The sequence below is a fragment of the Tyto alba genome, unplaced genomic scaffold (assembly GCF_018691265.1).
Source record: "Tyto alba isolate M040663 unplaced genomic scaffold, T.alba_DEE_v4.0 Super-Scaffold_1000006, whole genome shotgun sequence".
NCBI lineage: Eukaryota > Metazoa > Chordata > Aves > Strigiformes > Tytonidae > Tyto > Tyto alba.
The window spans coordinates 34,576,750-34,594,456 of NW_024881272.1; the positions used below are offsets into that span (position 1 = coordinate 34,576,750).

The 17,707-nt window shown below is 41.2% G+C and overlaps 1 protein-coding gene across 11 annotated transcripts in view; it reads left to right on the forward strand.

The window, feature by feature from the left end:
• The window catches only part of LRRC7 (leucine rich repeat containing 7), a 190,083-nt gene that overhangs the window by 112,274 nt on the left and 60,102 nt on the right, over positions 1 to 17,707 (forward strand). For all 11 annotated transcript variants that reach the window (XM_042804008.1, XM_042803965.1, XM_042803958.1 and 8 more), the window contains exons 7-8: positions 13,360 to 13,423; positions 17,570 to 17,644. In XM_042804008.1, coding sequence (XP_042659942.1) covers positions 13,360 to 13,423; positions 17,570 to 17,644 — 139 coding nt within the window. The remainder of the gene's footprint in view (positions 1 to 13,359; positions 13,424 to 17,569; positions 17,645 to 17,707) is intronic.

Sequence of the window (17,707 nt, forward strand, 5' to 3'; positions counted from 1 at the left end):
AGGGGCAGCCGGTTAAACCCTGGCATTGTTTTCTCAGGGTGTTTTTTTCCCTTGTAAGTGATGAAGGAGTTATATTAGGCAGACTTCACATTAGCGCAAACAATATTTTCATTTCCGTCTTGGCTGCTTTCTGGGAGTTTGAGTATAACTTGCTTTGTGTATTTCGTAATAACAACCCCTCAGAGAGCCGTGCCATTACGTTGGTGCTCAGAGGAACCCGGATATTCAGGCCGATGAAGGGTCCCTTGTAGGAGAGAAGAGGGAATCAGTAAAGCCAAAAATGTCTCACCGCATAATTACGCCGGCATGTTTAGGAAGCAGAGATATGTAGAGGTTATATATAACTATGCATTTTATGTGTGTGTGTGTGTGTGTATTTATGTAGACAGATATAGATACATAATATAGATGCCTGTGTATATATATGCACTTCTATGTACCTACACATCTACCTGCTGTATACGCACACGTGGTATGTCTGTGGTTAGTCATTTCACAGACTGGAAGCCAACCTGGCAAGAACTAAGCAAAGAAGGAGCAGTAGCTGGGGGACAGCCGGAGTGCCAGTGCTGGCAGAGGGGGGGGACGGAGGCTTGGGTTAAATCAGCTGCTGGGGACGTGCCGGCCGTGCGCGAGGTGGCTGCCGGTGTCCGGGGCCCTTCCAGCACGTTCTGACTTTCTGCTTTTAAAACATCGTGTGGCCCGGGCTGGCTCGTCCACGAGTTAACCCAACCCCAGACCTAAATTACCAAGCTCCCTAACTTCTCGGGCCAAGCGTTCTCGGAGCCGTGGGGGGGGGGGGGGTGCCCCTCGCCAGTGCTCAGCGCTTTGCTTGTTCGCGCGCTGAGCACCCGCGGTTGTGTCAGGACAGCGCCCGGTTCCCGCCGTAACTGGAGGAAATCACCCAATTCTTCGAACAAATCTAGTAGGGAAATTTACAACTTAGTTGGGAAAGGAACGTTCCGAGAACACTTCAAATGTAAGAACAAAAGCTTTTAATTCATCTAACAGTTGTATTTAAGCCTGGCCTGCTTACTACTCCTATGGAAGCTCATTAATTTGCATTGAATTTTTTATTTTCTGAAATTAGGTTCTGTCACAGATACTCATTGCTCTTGACAGCAACAAACGTCAGCAGACCTGCCACTCCTAAACTGAATGTTTTGGGGCATGAACATCCTGTTGAATTCCTGAGAGCAGTCAGAAACATTTCCTATCTCAGGAAAGAATACTGTGCTGTTGCTTGCACCAAACAGCCAGGCAAGCTGCCTATATTTCTTCAGAAATCTTTGAGTAAATGAAAATAGTTAGTAAGATCTTTGCTCTTAGAGCTGTTTGGGCTGAGCAAAAGGTTTTTGTGGGATTTCTTTCGGTAGAGATCTGTAAAACTGAGAAATTGTAGAAAGTGCATTTGTAAATGGTGAATCACTAGCGTCTGAGAAACTGTGGGTGTTGGTAATTGATGAGAAAATTCTTGTATTTGTTGTATTCGTCCTAATGACTCACTGTTTCCCAGCTGAAGCTGTGGCTTCTCATCTCTTCTTTGGTTTTCTTGACAGAAGGTATTACAGCTGTTGTTCTTCTGCAATACTGTGTTGTTAGGAAATAATGTACAATGGAGACATTACCAGAGGGATGGGTCCCTAGCAGCTGATGTTTGGGAAAAACAGGATTGCTCTTGGTCTTCAGCTATGGCTCAGAATTGATTTGCTTTGTGAGGAGTAAAAATTGTAGATCAAGTTCTCAAGCACAGCCTCTAAAATTGGAAGAACCTATGTAATTCTGAAGACAAGAGCGATTAAAAGCTGGGTGGAATTTAATAGTCCGGTGTGCAAGGTCATGTACTGAGGGACTAGTAGGAATTTATGTTATAAATCAGGAGTTCTTCAGTCTGAGATCGCGTTGGAATGAAGAGACACAAGTGTATTAGTAGGATGTAAGATGTGGATGAGTCATCGATCTAACAGAGCCGTGACAATGCCAAATGTTCTTTGTCAAAGTATTGTCACTAGAGCCAAAGCAGCGTTTGTGGCATTGTACAAAAAATGAGGGAGACCTCGTTGGGAAAAGCTCCCAGTGAAACGAGGAATGTGGAAGAGCTAAGGAAGGCCCTAATCTGGTAAGAAAAATAACGAGTGCAGAGTGTGTTGGATGGAAGGGTCCTAAAAATAACGTGTTCCTTAACCTACGAAAAAGAAATTGAGGGGGGATATGTTAGTGTTTGTCTCTTCACACACAGTCAAGGTAGGCACCCTGGAGGAGAACTATTTCTGCCTGGACAAGGGACGGAGCCGTGTGTGGTTCGCAGAGGAACGAGTAAGGACGGGAGAGGCAGGAACGGGGAGTTCCCAGACTATCGGTCGTCAGTCCCTTGGCCCCTCTTCCTTTTCAGGTCGCAAAGCGTCCCTCCGCCTTCGGCTGCCAGGCAGGAGCAGCGCTGCGGGCGCGGGGGTGGCTCGCCCCACGCCGAGGGGAGGAGGTGGGCGTGGGGCGTGGGGGGAGGCGCCTGGGCCGGTCCCCCCGTGGGCAGGACTCACGCCGCCGGGCACAAAACCCGCCGTTGGCACCGGCAGATTCAGATTCTGGGAGGGTTGGACGGGAGGGACACGGCACGCGCCGCAGTCCCGGCGGCGCCGACCCCTTGGTGTGTTGCCGCACCACATGTGCTCCCTGCAGGAGGCAGATTTTGGTGGTTATTGGGTAAACTGGCTGGAGTCAACCAGAAATGGACGGTAAGCTTGGAGCTTATCACAGATGAGAGGACTGCTTGGTGAGATTCTTGGTGTCGATCGGCGCTTTGAAGTTCCTTTGGAGGTGTTTGCATGCATTGTTCTGTTGTTCTTTGTTGTTCTAAATCAGTACATTGCTGAAAGATACTTATTTTCCAGTTATGTCTGTCCCCTCGGTTCGCAGTTGTTTTATTGCAATCTTCCTGCATTGCCAAAATATTACATACCTGTAATTTTATTCCTGCTTTCAGTTAGCCATAAAGTCCTTTTATTCCCATGATAATGATGATAGGATGCGTTTTGTTTGTTTTTTTTTTTTTTTTTCCAATTGTTAAAATTAGCCATTTTATATTGACGTGTTTTCAATCTTAAAATGTAAACTAATGGTTTTTGTTCTCGGTTGCACATGCTTAGGCTTTGATTGTAATAAAATATGACTATTTGAAATAGAGGCAATACGTTTTAGCCGCACAGTCTTATTTCTGAGAATTGCTGCTAATTATGTTTGCTGTCAAAATTCAGACTCTACTTGAAAAAATCATTGTTTAGACTCACCTACTGTCGACAATATAATGTCGAGTAATCTCCTGTTTTGCTTTTTTCTGCAAACGTCTCAAGTTGTAATGAATCTCTGGGTTTTAACTGCCATTATTTACATCCGGGCTTCTGTGCATTCTACTTCCATGAAAAGTGGTTCTCAAAAATTCTACGTAAAATAAACTTTCCTATTTTGTATAATATTTCACTATCAGTGCTTGAATGTCTTTCTTGATAAAGGGCAAAAGATACATTTTCTTCCAAAAATTCAAAAGCATAGAAAGTCAGTCTCATCTAAAATTTTCCATGCAAAATATTTTGAAGAGAAACGGAAACGAGAGGGATGCCATCTATTAAGTATTTCCTTCTGGATAATGCATGAAGGTGTGAAAACAATTTTTTTGTGCATAAATAATGAAACTATCTGGTTTGGCTTCGCAATTAAATATATATTGTAACAAAAACTTGGAGGCGGGGGGGGGAGAGATGGACAGAGAATCCTATTTTTCACCTGGAAGAATTTAATCTTATGAAATTTCATACACTGGAATTTTTTCTATCCTTTGAATTCCAAGTGCACTTTTATTTTTTCTATAAATATAATGTGAAAAATTGACTTTTTTCTCTAACGTTCTTTCTTCCCATTTATTTCTTTCCCCCAAAATTTAGAGATAGAAACATAGAAAGTAGAAGCTCTATAAAGTGGTGGTGGGGAGTATACAGGTTCCTTTCCCCCCTGCCCCAGATTATCTGTCTAGTTAGTTAATTAGTTTTATTTGTTATTTTATTGATTTCTGTTTATTTATTTATTTATCTTATAAGCTGATTAAATAAAAAATTTTATGAGCCATAGGTTCTTATTGCTTTTATTTCCTGGCCAATCACCTAGCAATACTGTAACTCTCTGACAGCTGAAAAATAAGCCAGAATATTAAACGCTGCACTGGGAATGCCAAAGGTTTAATTAATTCCACTACCAAGCTACCTTGCAGATCTGCGCCAAATCAATGTGCCAGTTATCGACAGCTACTAAATGTCTAGCAAACAAATCAGGTGGGAACAGGGCGAAGATGTGGAGGTTGTCCTGTTCCTGTGGTAGTGATCATAAATGCATAATTGTTGAAATTCGTTGAACCTCTTACGTGTACTGCTTATTTCTTAAAAGTGGTGAGACGGTGTGGAAGGAGACTCCACGGATCGAGGTTTCTAAGCAGCATCATAAAAATAGTATAAAATTCATATTTTTTTTTAAAAGGCTATGAAGTGAGGTAGACTAGGTTCTTCCATGGCAGAATATATATAAGATAATAGTGGATGTTTTGCAGAGACTAGGTTTGCCTATTGGAAGAACCTCAACCTGCAGAGAGTTCCAACCCTTACGCCCTTCTGTAGCTAAGACTTTATTCCAAATTGAGAAAGTAAGCAGAATAATAGAGCTGACTCACTTCTTGTATAGATACAGTGTGGGTACTGAACACTGGCATTCCTTTTAAATAATCATTTCAGTATACAAACTGGCATATATATCACTTAGAAGCATCTTTGGTGATTTATCAAATTATTGTTTGAAATACTGTCAGGTAAAGCTATTTTGCCCTTGTTCTCTATTTCAATACACATTATTTTGACTTTTTGAGTCATTTTCATGCTCTGGCATGTGTCAAAATGGAAACTGAGACATTTCCAGCTCTGGCAGTGTCGAAAGAGTGCCGATACGGCCCTGTTTGTTTCTTTACTTTCGTCTGGGCAGGAACGAGCCAGTAAAGGTTCTGAAGGGTATTCAGACATTGCAAACGTTACCTTTCTTCAGATGGGAAATTTGTTGAATAAAAGTGATTATTATTTCCACTAACCTGATAATGGAGTCACAAAAAGCATTCTCGTGACTTAAGAGCATTAGTCCCATTGACTTCAATAACGTTTATATTCTTAACATCCTTACCACTTCCAAAATCCTGTTTCAGGAAGTAGATTTGCAAAAATCGCAGGTTGTCTTAAGTGTGTTGAAGTCAGTAGAACAGACAATTTATATCAGCTGAGAATCTGTCCAGAGGCATCTAAATATAGGCTTAAAAGCTGAGCTTTAGGCTGCTATTTTTTGAAATGCTGTTCCACTTTCTTCCTAGTTTACTATAAAGATGTAAACTGTTTCCCACACTTTGAGATTACAAATATTTTCATCATTCATGATGACCTGTTTTCTTCAAATAGAAACTCTGGCTGAGTTTAATAAATCATATTCCAGAAAACTTACGACTTTGGCACTATGTTATTAAAATATTGCCAATATTCTGATAAGCAACTACTACTATGTATCTTCCCTTTGGGCTTTTTAAACTAAATATATTCGCTGCTCAGGGAAGATGCAGAAAAACGTGTTGGATCGTTTACTTACTGTAAGAATGCTTTTCCGACATAGACAGTGGGTCAAACTTGTCTGAAAAATTGCCTTAATTGTTCTGGTCTGAAGGCAGTGGCGGGGGGGGGTTTGCCAGCTCTCCAGTAAGGGACACTCGGGGAGAGGGTAGAGCCACCACTCCTTGCATTGCAGTCAACATGCACCGGGACTGCTGCTGCCATCTGGGGTAATCCTGATATCGCTTAAACTGTAATTAGTGGTTCTTAGCTGGCGGTGGTTCCCGCTGGGTAATTGCAATGTGTCAAATGGGCAAAGGGAGGACGCAGCAAAAATTAGAGCCTGGTGCGTAGGCCTGTTTCGTACACCAGATTTTTCGGTATTTAATTTATCACTTACTTGCTTCTTGAAGATTTCCATTTAACAGATGCAAATGCGGTTTCTGTTTTCAGAAGAGTTTATATCCGATCAGTAGGGCTACACTTCAGATAGAGACTTCATAGCACAAAGTGGTAGGAGGGGACAACGTTTCTAACCATGGAGAATCACCCTAGCCCACCTTACATTCACTTTGTTCTTAATTATGCCAGAACCCAGAGCTCCTCCCAGAACAACTGGGAGCTAAACACACAAAGGCTTCACTCGGACTGTTATTACTGAGATCTAATTTGGTTACGCTTAGGCGTTGTGCTCGGCTTTCTCAGGTGTGGCTGATTTGTGCTCTGCAGGCTGTAAAATCCTTACGCCCTTCAGTATGATTAAAAGTGGGAATGGGTAGTATTTTTGATAGTTAAAGATGAAATAGACGTGTGTATATATATCCTGTACGCTATTTTCGCCGTTTGTTATATATTTTGGCCCAGGTATAACGATATTTTGCATACTCAGAATCAGCTTTTAAACATACTCTGTTATTTTGAAGCCTGGATAACACAGAGATTCAATACTTTATGATGGAGTAATTTATACCTTTGGTGCTTCACTTTACACCGTACAGGTTTTATATTCTAGAAATTATATAAATTACCTTGAGATCCACTGAAAACTAAGACTGAGTTTTCTTCGTAACCTGTGAAGTGATGTATATGTAAATAGCTCTTTGTGATTGTTATCATGTAATGCTTTAGCCCTGGCTAATGTTTAATTACTCTGCAGTAGGTAAGCTATTAAGTATTATTTTTACAATATAGATTCCCAATAGAATCATTAATGAATTTAAAGTTACACTGCAAGGTTTAAAATACTGAAAGTGGAAGAGATTCCTGAATGTGACACTTTAACAACTTTGAAATAAAGGCTGCTGCGTACAACGAAAGTGTGAGAAAATATTATTTGAAATGGATACAACAGATGACCCAGTAATGGCAACGTGTTTGCCTTTATTTGCTTTTTATTTATTCGGAAGATAATGTTACCCATTTGTCATAAACTCGGATGAGCACATCAATCTGTATGTCGTTGCAGGAGTGCGGCGCGCGGGAAGCGCGCGCTAATGGTGTGGCAGTAGTGGGCTGCCTCTTCCATTGCACCCATCGTGGTGTAAATCTGGTTGTGCCTCTGGCCCCGTTGCTTTTCACTCATGAATTTTTACCTGCTAGAGATACTCCTGTTATTTATGAATACAGATCTTGGTACGTGGATATAATTCGGCTGCGATTAGAAGTTTGTGCCTGAAGGTCACGAAATAAACCTTCATGTAAGCGCCATCTCCTATCTCTCAGAAAGCTGACCAGGGTTTTGATGAGATTTTTACCACGATTTCGTGAAAATAATTTATGGCAGGTGACCCATTTGCTTTGCCAGCAAGTGTAAATGCAAGGCATTTTCCCGGTTATTTGATGTGTTTACAAACTGTAGTTAAGTATCTTTTAAATAAGGCGGCAAAACCAAACGTGCAAGAGCATGAGAAAGTTATACTGGGCAGTGTATGTGATTACCATTATAATTAATGCTACTGAGTTGTGCAATGTGAGTTATAATGTATGGAGTGGGACTGTTTTAAAACTATTGTGAGCAGTGTTCATTTTCCACCAAGTACTCAGGAACCTCTCTAAGAGGCTCTCTATGCTGCTTTGTGTGCATTTGTAGTTTTTTGAGAACTGTGTTGCATTACTGTGTTTAAAAATAATTTTAAAAAGAATTCACCTTATTCTGAACCTCCTGTGAGGTCCACTTCCATAGCCGAGAATCAGATCTTCTCCATATAACTCCTGCAGTTGCTTATGAATGGAAGAATAGATCGAAATGCGACATAGATAAAGATTTTTGTGAAAATTTTGGCTGCAAGTTTTATGAGCACATTAATTATATTACGTTACATCATTTATGCAATGAATATTTAACTGAGCATTACTCATAATTGTACCTTTCCTGTTCCACCTTTATAAAATGACCCCACATAAAAAAATATAATGAATCTTTTTATAAGAAAAATACAAGTAATTACGTGAAAGAGATAAAAATATCGCCAGCTAATGAAAAAATCTCATATAATATTCCTCTGGGTACATTTGGCAGTGTGCTTTGTCTTTCGATACAGCACCAGCTAACTGAAATGAATCTGCCCCCATATAAACGTTACAGCCTCTGAAACTGTGCATCTGACTGTAGAAATGACACAAAGCAATGTTTAAAAGTTGCCTTTTACGCTGGATTTACAGCAGCACAATCCAAAAGCTTTAAAGTGAGAGTTGTGTTCGAAGTTAGGGTACGGGCTGAAAGAGGCAAATGTTGGCCAACTGGGTTGCGACTTAGTCGCCATCCGTTTGACCTCGGGGGGGGTTTCGGAGTTGCCCATTTCAGAAGAGCTATTTCTGTACCCGCCTGAGCCGCGGCTCTGTGTGCGAATGAGACAGAAACACCGGTGGGCAGTGTCCCCTTGTGCCGGGGGGGGGGTTGAGCAGTGCAAGAGAAAAGCCCCTACCACCGGCGAGTGCAAAGGGCCACGAGTTTCGTAGTTTTTTGGCACGCGTTTCGCCCCTCGGGGTGACACCCACCCCCGGGGTCTGTGGAGGGGACTGGGGGGGCTGCCCGTGGCGTGACTGCCCCGGGCCGGCTGGGAGTGGGGGCGCCACTTGACCAGCGGAGGGTCTTCGGAGGGGTCCTACCTGATTTGGGGGTTCAAGCAAAAAAAAAAAAATCACTTGATTTCCGAACCAGCAACTGGTAAATCGTGGACAAGGGAGTGTAATCATTTTTAGAGAACTCGTCACTCCAGGCTTGCAGACGCTGGCCGGGAGTGAGCACGTTGGTGCAAAGAATTCTCCTGAAGGTAAAGCGGTTCCGGGTGGTGGTAAGTGTCCAGAGTCATCAAGTTTGCAGTTACAAATGTAATTACCTACTCCACTGAGTTCAGTCAGCTGAGAAATTTGTATACGGTATTTGCAACTTGTACCTGAATGTCAGAAGTCTAAACTGGATTAATAACGAATCAATTAAGATGCAGTGGTGAAAGTATTAAGAGGAGTAAGTTAGACAAAACATAAATGCAATGGTGAAAGTATTAAGAGGAGTAAGTTAGACAAAACATAAATGCAATGGTGAAAGTATTAAGAGGAGTAAGTTAGACAAAACATAAATGCAATGGTGAAAGTATTAAGAGGAGTAAGTTAGACAAAACATAAGCATTCCTAGGGATGAGTTATTTCAAGAGAAAAGGAGTCTAAATGAGCTGATTGAGTGAGTCGCAGCTTGGTTCATTAAACTTAGCTTTTGCCTGATGTGTAAAATTTCAGTCAGCTTTTGCAAGGCATTTCCAAAGAGAAGAACGGTGTCGTCAGAGCGCCAGAGGGATTAAAGCCATTTTTCACTACTGTTTTAATGGAGATTATAGTAGCAAATGGAATCGTTTCGGGGACGGTGTGAAGCATTCACTTTGTCCTGGTGCCTGCGTTGTCTCTCTCCAGCATCCTCATCTGTGGTGCTGGTGGAATGCTCGCGGCTTCCTGGCTGGCTCCCAGCCTTCCGGATACTCTGGCAGGATAAGGACTTATTACTGAAAGATGAAATATTTTCATTATTCCTTCTGGCTTTATAGCAAGAATAATTCAAAGTAATGAATGCTGTAAGAAGAAAAATGCAGCAAAAAGCAGGTTGGGAATTGGGGAGCGTGAATCAAGATCTATATTGCCAAAAGGCGGGTCTGTGGAGAGCGTATAGAAAGTCGATTTCTGTTCCAGGATCTGTGTGCTCAGTCTGGAGGGATCATAGCTATATTGATAAATATTGTTTTGGTACAGTGGCAGATTTAGCTCCTCCACGCTCTAGGCTTAAACTACAACATCTTGGTTTGTACTTTGTAGTGAAAAATTTGTTGTTACTTTCTCACTTAATTTTAATTTAGGTGCTAACCCCTTCAGAGCTGCGTGGGCAGCTGCCATTCATTTTAGCAAACAAGCAAAAAGTATCTGTTGCTTCCCTGTCTCTAAGATGTTTGTGAACATTGATCAAATATGTTGGAAAATATATTGGAAAAGAGACATGAAATAGCTGTGGGACAGGAAAAAGAAAAATATGAAGAAACCATGTATGACAGTGAATTTGAGTGAATACAAAACAGGTGAACTATCAGAAATTGTTGAAAAGAAAAGTTATCATGAATTAATCTGTGTTAGGGTAACTGTCACCATGGAAAGATGGAATTATTCTGAAAGTAAACTCTGACTGTTTCCGGGTATTTCCAAGAGACCAGAAGGTCAGCAGAAATAACGTGTTTGCTTGGTTTCGAAGACTTGTTGGGAAACAGATTGTATAAAACTGGACAAAAAAAAAAGAGAAGAGTAACGAACAGGTAGAAAGATGAACACTTAGGAGAGCATTTTAGAAAGCCATAAAGGTTAAACCTGACATGCAGTGAGACAGAAAGCACGGGGGAAAATCAGTAATACAGGCCTGTGCCCTGCAGGGACATGGCCAGTAGTTACGGAGCACTGGCAACACCAGTCCCAAAGCGTTTTAGGACTTGGCATTGCACTTCCCAAAGCTTGTGCGAATGCACTGGTATTGATTACATCATCGAGCTTAAATTTTCTGTGCTTGAAAATACTGCAAATTAGGTTAGATGGAAGATAACAGCCTAAATATGAAAGACAGCACGTGCTATCAAGAGGAATTACTCATTTGGTTCAGCGATGAACTGTTTGCCTGAGAGGCCTGGATGTGTTTTAACAGCGTCTCTGTACAGAACATTAATTTCTGTGAAGTAGAGAAGCACATCTGATGCCTGATCTAAATTTGTGATCCTAAGATTCATTCCTTAAAGCTGTGCTGAAAGTGAAGAAATACAGTAGGTCAGTCAAAGGGTTTAATTAAAGAAATCCAATGAAGTATATAACTTCTTAAACTTGAGAGCAGAGTGTTTGTTTACCTGAATGTGTTTTGGGTTTACTAACATGTCTGGCAAAAAATGCTTCACTCTGGTACGGAAGAATCACATTTATATTTCTGTGATTTTTTTTTTTTTTTTCCCTATTTTAGAAATCTAAAAGTAAAGTTTGCCTGTAATAAACATGCAGCAGTGTTCTCTACCTAGCCCCATCACCACCTCATTTTTCCATAATTTAAATGTTAAAAACAGCTCTCTGTTTTTTAGCCATAGCATCTTCGCTAGTCAGTTTTACTTCTGATACAAATTGCAGAGATAAAATGGTTGATATTTTACATCAGCTCAATTAAGATTATGCTAATTTTTTGATTAGGATCAGCCCTGATTACTTCAGAAGGCCTCTGGACCAGCTGTTGCACTTAATGCTAAATTACTTCATTATTTTGTACTCTTTTTACACTACCACAACCACCAAGATCCAGTATGGTGCTCAGAGCATATTGGTCTACCAGAGCTTAAAGAGAAATTCGGTGGTAGAGGTAACGCCCGGTTCTGATTTCGTTCACGGAAACAAAGGCAGTAATTAATTCATTAACTTTGAACTTGATCCCGAGCAGGGTGACCACCTGGGCGGGCCTGCGGGAGCCGCGGCCCCGGGGCCAGCAGCCAGGGGCCAGCGCTGGCCCGCTGCACCACGCCCAGCGCCGTGCCTAGTGCACAGCTGTCAGGAGAAGGCCTGGAAGGAGATAATCATCATCATTCCGTTTTTTGTTTTTTTTTTTTTTTTTTTTCAAAAGGAATGAAATCTTTATGGAATATTTATAAAGCCATTTGGTTTAAATGTAATAACCTTTTAAACGATAAAATATTTAAAATATCAAATATTGCAATAGCGCCCTGCTTGAAATCATTTACTAACTTTAAAATGTCGACCATTAGAAAAAAATCGAGATTGATATATTCAAATGAGGAAATCGTTCTTATTCTCCACTGTCACTGTAATTTTGAATACAACCCCCTAATCTTAATTTCATACAAGTACGAAATTCTGACATTTTGGAGAGCCCTGAAGTAGCAAATAGTACACATGTATCATGTAGTAAATTAGCTTTAGAAAAATCTTTTTTTTTTTTTTTTTTTTTCCAATTTGAGCAAAGCTGTACACTCCACAGCTGCACCACATCTATTCCTGTTAAGGCAATCGCAGTCCTGCTGTTCCTCCAGCTTGCTCAGTCCTTCGACTCGTGCTCACAAGTTGCTCAGGAATTTTCTTCTCGTTTTGAAAAGGTCTTTGGTGCTCTGGGATTACTTCTTCGAGTCAGTGCGTCTGCTGCCATATGTTCTAAGTGTAGTTTTTTAGAACTCTGTGTATTTTTAAAAAGGTTGCCTGTGCTCAGATTGGTAGTTTTTAAATGCTTTTAACAGTCAGTGCACGTCCGATGTGATCTGTGCCTTTGTCCGTTTAAGCTATACTTGAGATGACCAGCTTTTCTCACAGCCCAGATTCAGAGATAAACCTGGGAGATTAGCCCATCGGCTTCTGTAAATGAAGAATTTAATCCCAAAATTTTTAGCAGCTTCTCACTTTTCCTCTTATTTCACTGTTTTGCTCACCTGAGACCAAGCAGTAAAAGTGCCCTTTTTTTGCTGTACCGCAGTGATCACAGCTGTAAATCCAGGTTGTCCCTCACTTGAAGCCCTTTGGTGCAGAGAGCATGGTTGAGACTGACTTTCGGTTCACTTTCTAATCCGAACGTTCTTATTTGACTCTTTCTTTTGTGACGCTGTGAAGAAGGGCGAGCGGCTCTGGTTGGTTTTGCTGTCACCTGCAGAGTCGCTCGCAGCAAAGGCTCTGGGGAGCCTTCCGTGCCCTCAGGGGGGCAGCTGCCCAAAAAGGGGCTCTCGGGGAGGTGCCCCCCCCGCCGAGGCCGACTCCGTGCTCCCCTCCCACCGCCTCCAGCCCGGGGGTCCCCCCGTCTCCTGCCGTGCCCCCGGGCCGGGGCCCGCGCGGACGGCAATACTTACCTGCCCGCTTGGGCTTGGCGACACGCCCAAGCCTTGACTTGCAGCTTGATAACAAGCTCATAATTCTGGATCAAAGATGTCAGGATTTGGATTACTGTCAGCTGGTTATGAATATAACGCGGGTTATTTTCCTTGAGCGACTCTGCAAAATTATATCGAGATTTTGTGTTTGTTTTTATGCTAAGATAATTGTCGCTAGCTTTTTAGTTCAAGGCCTTCAGCTAATGGCTTAAGGATGGAGTAGATTGTCCTCATTTGCATCAGCATCAAACTGATGTAATTATTTTTGCACTAACAGTATCATTTGAGCTTTATTTTTATCTAAATAAAATTTGACTAACATTTAGCAAGTAAAATTTTCACCTTCTATACTTCCTGATCTGTTACAGGTCAATGCACAAACTGACTCAACTGGAGAGACTTGATCTGGGCAATAATGAATTCTCTGAGCTGGTAAGAAATGCACCATTTTTTAATGGAAAGCCTGTGCGTGTTGGATGCTCTGTGCATGGGGCATTAAACTTTTACTTAAAAGGCATTATTGCATTGTGGCCACGTGCTGTGGTCACATTTCCTTGCAGAATAGAAGATTGATCGTAGTTCATGAGGTGAATGTTGATAACACAATGTGCTTCATCTGCACCAGGCTTCTGCGGTTCAGATCAAGGTCACGGACAATTCTCACTCCGAGCTGGTTGCTGCTGCTGGAATCCTTCAGTGTGGGGTGGACTGATGAGCTCAATATAAATGCTTGCGTCGATTATGTGTTGATTTCTTAATATCTATCATTATATCTTGCAAATAATAGGAGTTGCTGTTAGCAGAAGTAAATTTTGGACTCCAAAGCAGTTTCTGTCCCTAACTCACCTCTCAGATGAGAATTAGGTTCCTTGAGGTTTAATAGCTTTCAGGAATTTTCTCTAATATCAGTATAGAAAATAATCAAGTTGCCGTTGCCTTTAGGTGTGTTGCTACTGCACCTGTAGGAACTGCTGCTTCTCAGAAACTGTATGAGGGCGCTTAAACTGTGTTTTTAAATGTGCCTATTTTTAAGGAGAGCTCATCGACTGCATCCTGCAGGAACTGTAAATATGTTAAGAGAAGCAAAACTTAGAAAAACTACTGCCTCACCCTTTTTGCAACCTGTCACTGCTAGGGCTATTTGGGGGGGGGGGCTGTGCTTTTGTAGGGCAACAGAATAATACTGTGATACTCACTATTGCACTGATGGCAAAATAAATGTCTGCATGAGCCTTATCCCCCAACAGCCTGTCCAGTGACTGTTAAACCCTGCGAGCTGAACCCCCATCCCTCCAGAGCCATAGAACAACCTGTAAAAATAGTGCTGCCGGATCAGGCCTGACAATGTTATGGGGGTGATATTTCCTCTAGCTTTAATTAAAATTAAGATCGTTTCACTTCAGACAAATTTTAAAGTGTCATCTAGTAGTAGAAAGCTGTAGCAAAGAGTGTACATCTGGTTTATAGGCAGTGCACTATCTTCTGCCATTATGGTTATAACCCTGATAATGTTTACTAATTTATACTGCTACGTAGGAGAAGATAGGTGGTTTTAACTCTGACTTTCAGTTGAAGCTAGAAATCTTTTGCACAGATAAATAGAGTAAAATTTCCAGAAGTGCTATCTTGAATTTTGATCAAAAGAAATATATATATATGCTTCCTGAATTCAGAGTGTGTCTTTTTTTGGAGGTGTGTTGGGGGCGGTTTGGTTTTGTAGTCTTTGCTTTAAATGACTTCACCATCATTCTGCGGTTTTGCATTGTAGCATACGGTCCCCTAAGAGTGGTAAATCAGGAGCCCGGTGGCCCCGTACCGCTATTAGGACCAGACTCCACGAGTTCACGCGTTTTTCAGGAAGCTGGTCCAAAAATGTATGAACTCGAACCAAATTCCAGAAGCAAAATGGTCCAAGAGGCAGGGGAACAGCATGAATCTGCAGAACCGTCACAGGGGAAGTGGTACTACTTTAAATCAAGACCACCTGGAAAAAAGGATCAAAAGGTCCTCTTTTCATGGATTCTGAAAATCTGGTTTGGGTTTCAATAGAAACTTCCTTCTCGTTGGAGGAAAATACTACCTAGAAGTGTGGTGGTGTGGAAGAGCTTGATTTCTTTTGGGAGTCTGTCCCCGGACTATTGGAGTCCCGCACTTTGCACTGGGAGACTCTGTGCTCTTCATACAGACCGACTGGAGCAATAGGCATGGGGCTAGGAATAAAGGTGGCTGCAAAAATTAAGTAACTCTTCTCATTCATTTTCTGGAAGCAAGAATATACAAATCATGAGGTAGGAATGTGTTCCTAAAATAGAAATTGTCACTTCCTAAATAGCAGCCGTATTCAAGTGACTTAATGTAATCAAGGAAGGGAATAAGTAATGGGTGTCACAGGTCTCCGGGAGAACTGGAGCATTAAATCACAAGGTTTGGGTCAAGGATTTGCGATCTGACAATCTTGGAGGTGTCAAAAAAATGGCCCCGGACAAATGATAATCAGCAACTGCAGCACCTCTGCCTGGAGGCAGCGGGGAGGCTGGTGTTGTGCTTCCCTGAATTTTAGGAGTCTGCTGTCAGTAGCAAGGCTTTAGAAGGAATTTTGAAAGAAAGTAGTTAAAGGTAGGGAGAAAAGGAAAAGGAAAGAGGATAGAGTGTAATACACATTTATCAAAGGTTGATGTCAGTCTTCAATTCAGACTTGATGCTGGGAAGCGTTTCTTCACCGAGAGGGTGGGCAAACCTGGAACAGGCTTCCTGGAGGGGGGTCGATGCCCCGGGCCTGTCAGAGTTTAAGGGGCATTTGGACAGTGCCCTTAATAATATCCTTAAGCTCTGGTCAGCCCTGAAGTGGTCGGGCAGCTGGACTGGGTGATCACTGCAGGTCCCTTCCAACTGCAGTAGTCCTGTCCTATTCGTCTCCTCTTCTCCCCTCCCCTCCCCTCCCCTCATGGCAATCTACATGGAGAATGAAAATATTCTTCAAAAATACATCGGTGGAAGCATTTCTAACAGAGACAAATGAGTTTTTCATGCCACTTATCAAAACATTAGTGAGAGCTCATCTGGGTTATGGTATACCATAATGCTATACCATAATGCATGCTCAAGAAATTTCAAATCGAGCTCTAATGTGTACAACATAGGAGTAGTCTGTTGCCTTTGAGAAGGGTGTCTGTCTGATGAGAGGAATTTAAAAGAAAATTAAAGTTGAGAGGGGAAATTATGATTACCTATCATAACCTTAGTCAGTGACCACTCTGGAGGAATAAAGAAACATTAATCATCACAGGAACAAATAGTATAAAATGACCATTAATCGGTTTAGTCTGGAAATTAGAAGCGGTTTTAACCATTGAAGGACAACAAAATTTCAATAGAATTAGCCAAGGCAAAATAAATTATCTTTAAAATATTGACTAATCATTTTTTAATGGGAACACGTTATGTGACAACATGGGAAATGGAGGGATTGAGCTCGCCGGATTAGCAGGTTCGTTCTTCTCTGGTGACGCACTGGGAGCTTCTCCCGTGAGGTGCCGTGTGACCCGGGCAACTGGAAAATCACATTTCTCCTGGGAATGACAGCATTCCAAAGAATTTAGGAGATAATTAGAGATCTCTCTCAAGGTCCTGTGGTGCTAGACAGATACATCTGTTTCTAGGCGTGTTGAAATAATTCCAGTGGAACAGCACTACAGTCTTTGAAAGTGCTAGAACCTGATGTAGTCAGAACCAAATGAAATATTTAATACCAGTTTCTGGCAGACTTTGAAAAAAATCTCTACAACTTTATAGAGCTAAAGCAAATTGAAAGTCTTGCTTTACTTGTGAAAATGGTGTTTCATGAAAAAGAAAAATACTGCGTGGGCTGAAACATGGAAATATTTTTGACCTGATAATTCTTGATTTTCAGAACAGCTGCAACGAACGAGGAGTGATTTGGGGAATTGTCTTTTTCAGTTTCTCTCACTAATATCCTACGATGTTGAAAAGAGTAGAACATCTGAAAGTTTAATACTGTAATTTTAAAGGCTTTATCATAGCATACCTCTATTTTAACTACTGAATATGACAACTGCAGACATTCAGTTGTACGTAAACACAGTATATCCAGGGACGTGTTCAGCAGCATGCCTCTAGTAAGCCATTTTTAAGACTATAAACCTTGCAAAAGGCAGTTTCGCATGTGCTGCAAGATGAAATTTGGTCTTTCTTTTCAGCGCATTGTTTCTGAAGCTCCACAGTTCTCACTTCTCTTGTTTGCCTTGTTCATAAATTGCATACTGCCAGTAGACTGCTTAGGACAAGAACTTCTAAGGAATTCTTCTTTGTATTCATTTCTTTTCCAAAGGTTTCTAAAGTTTTTCAAGTTTTGAAAGAGAGCCACAGTGGTTAAATTAAATGAAAGGAGCATACTGTTCATGTCATTAACTATCTGAAAGTCTGATGTGGGTTATAAAAAGACAAAAAAAGTAAGGAGAAGAGGGAATTTTTTTAAAGTAAATATTGATTTAGACTGAACTAAAAAAAATACTGATTTAACTGTCCATAATACTTTTTTTTTTTTTTTTTTCCCCTCAGCCTGAGGTTCTCGAACAAATACAGAATCTAAAGGAATTGTGGATGGATAATAATTCTTTGCAAATACTACCTGGGGTATGAACATTTATTTTATGTAGTTAAATTATTGTGTGATATAGTGAACTATTTACCTAAATA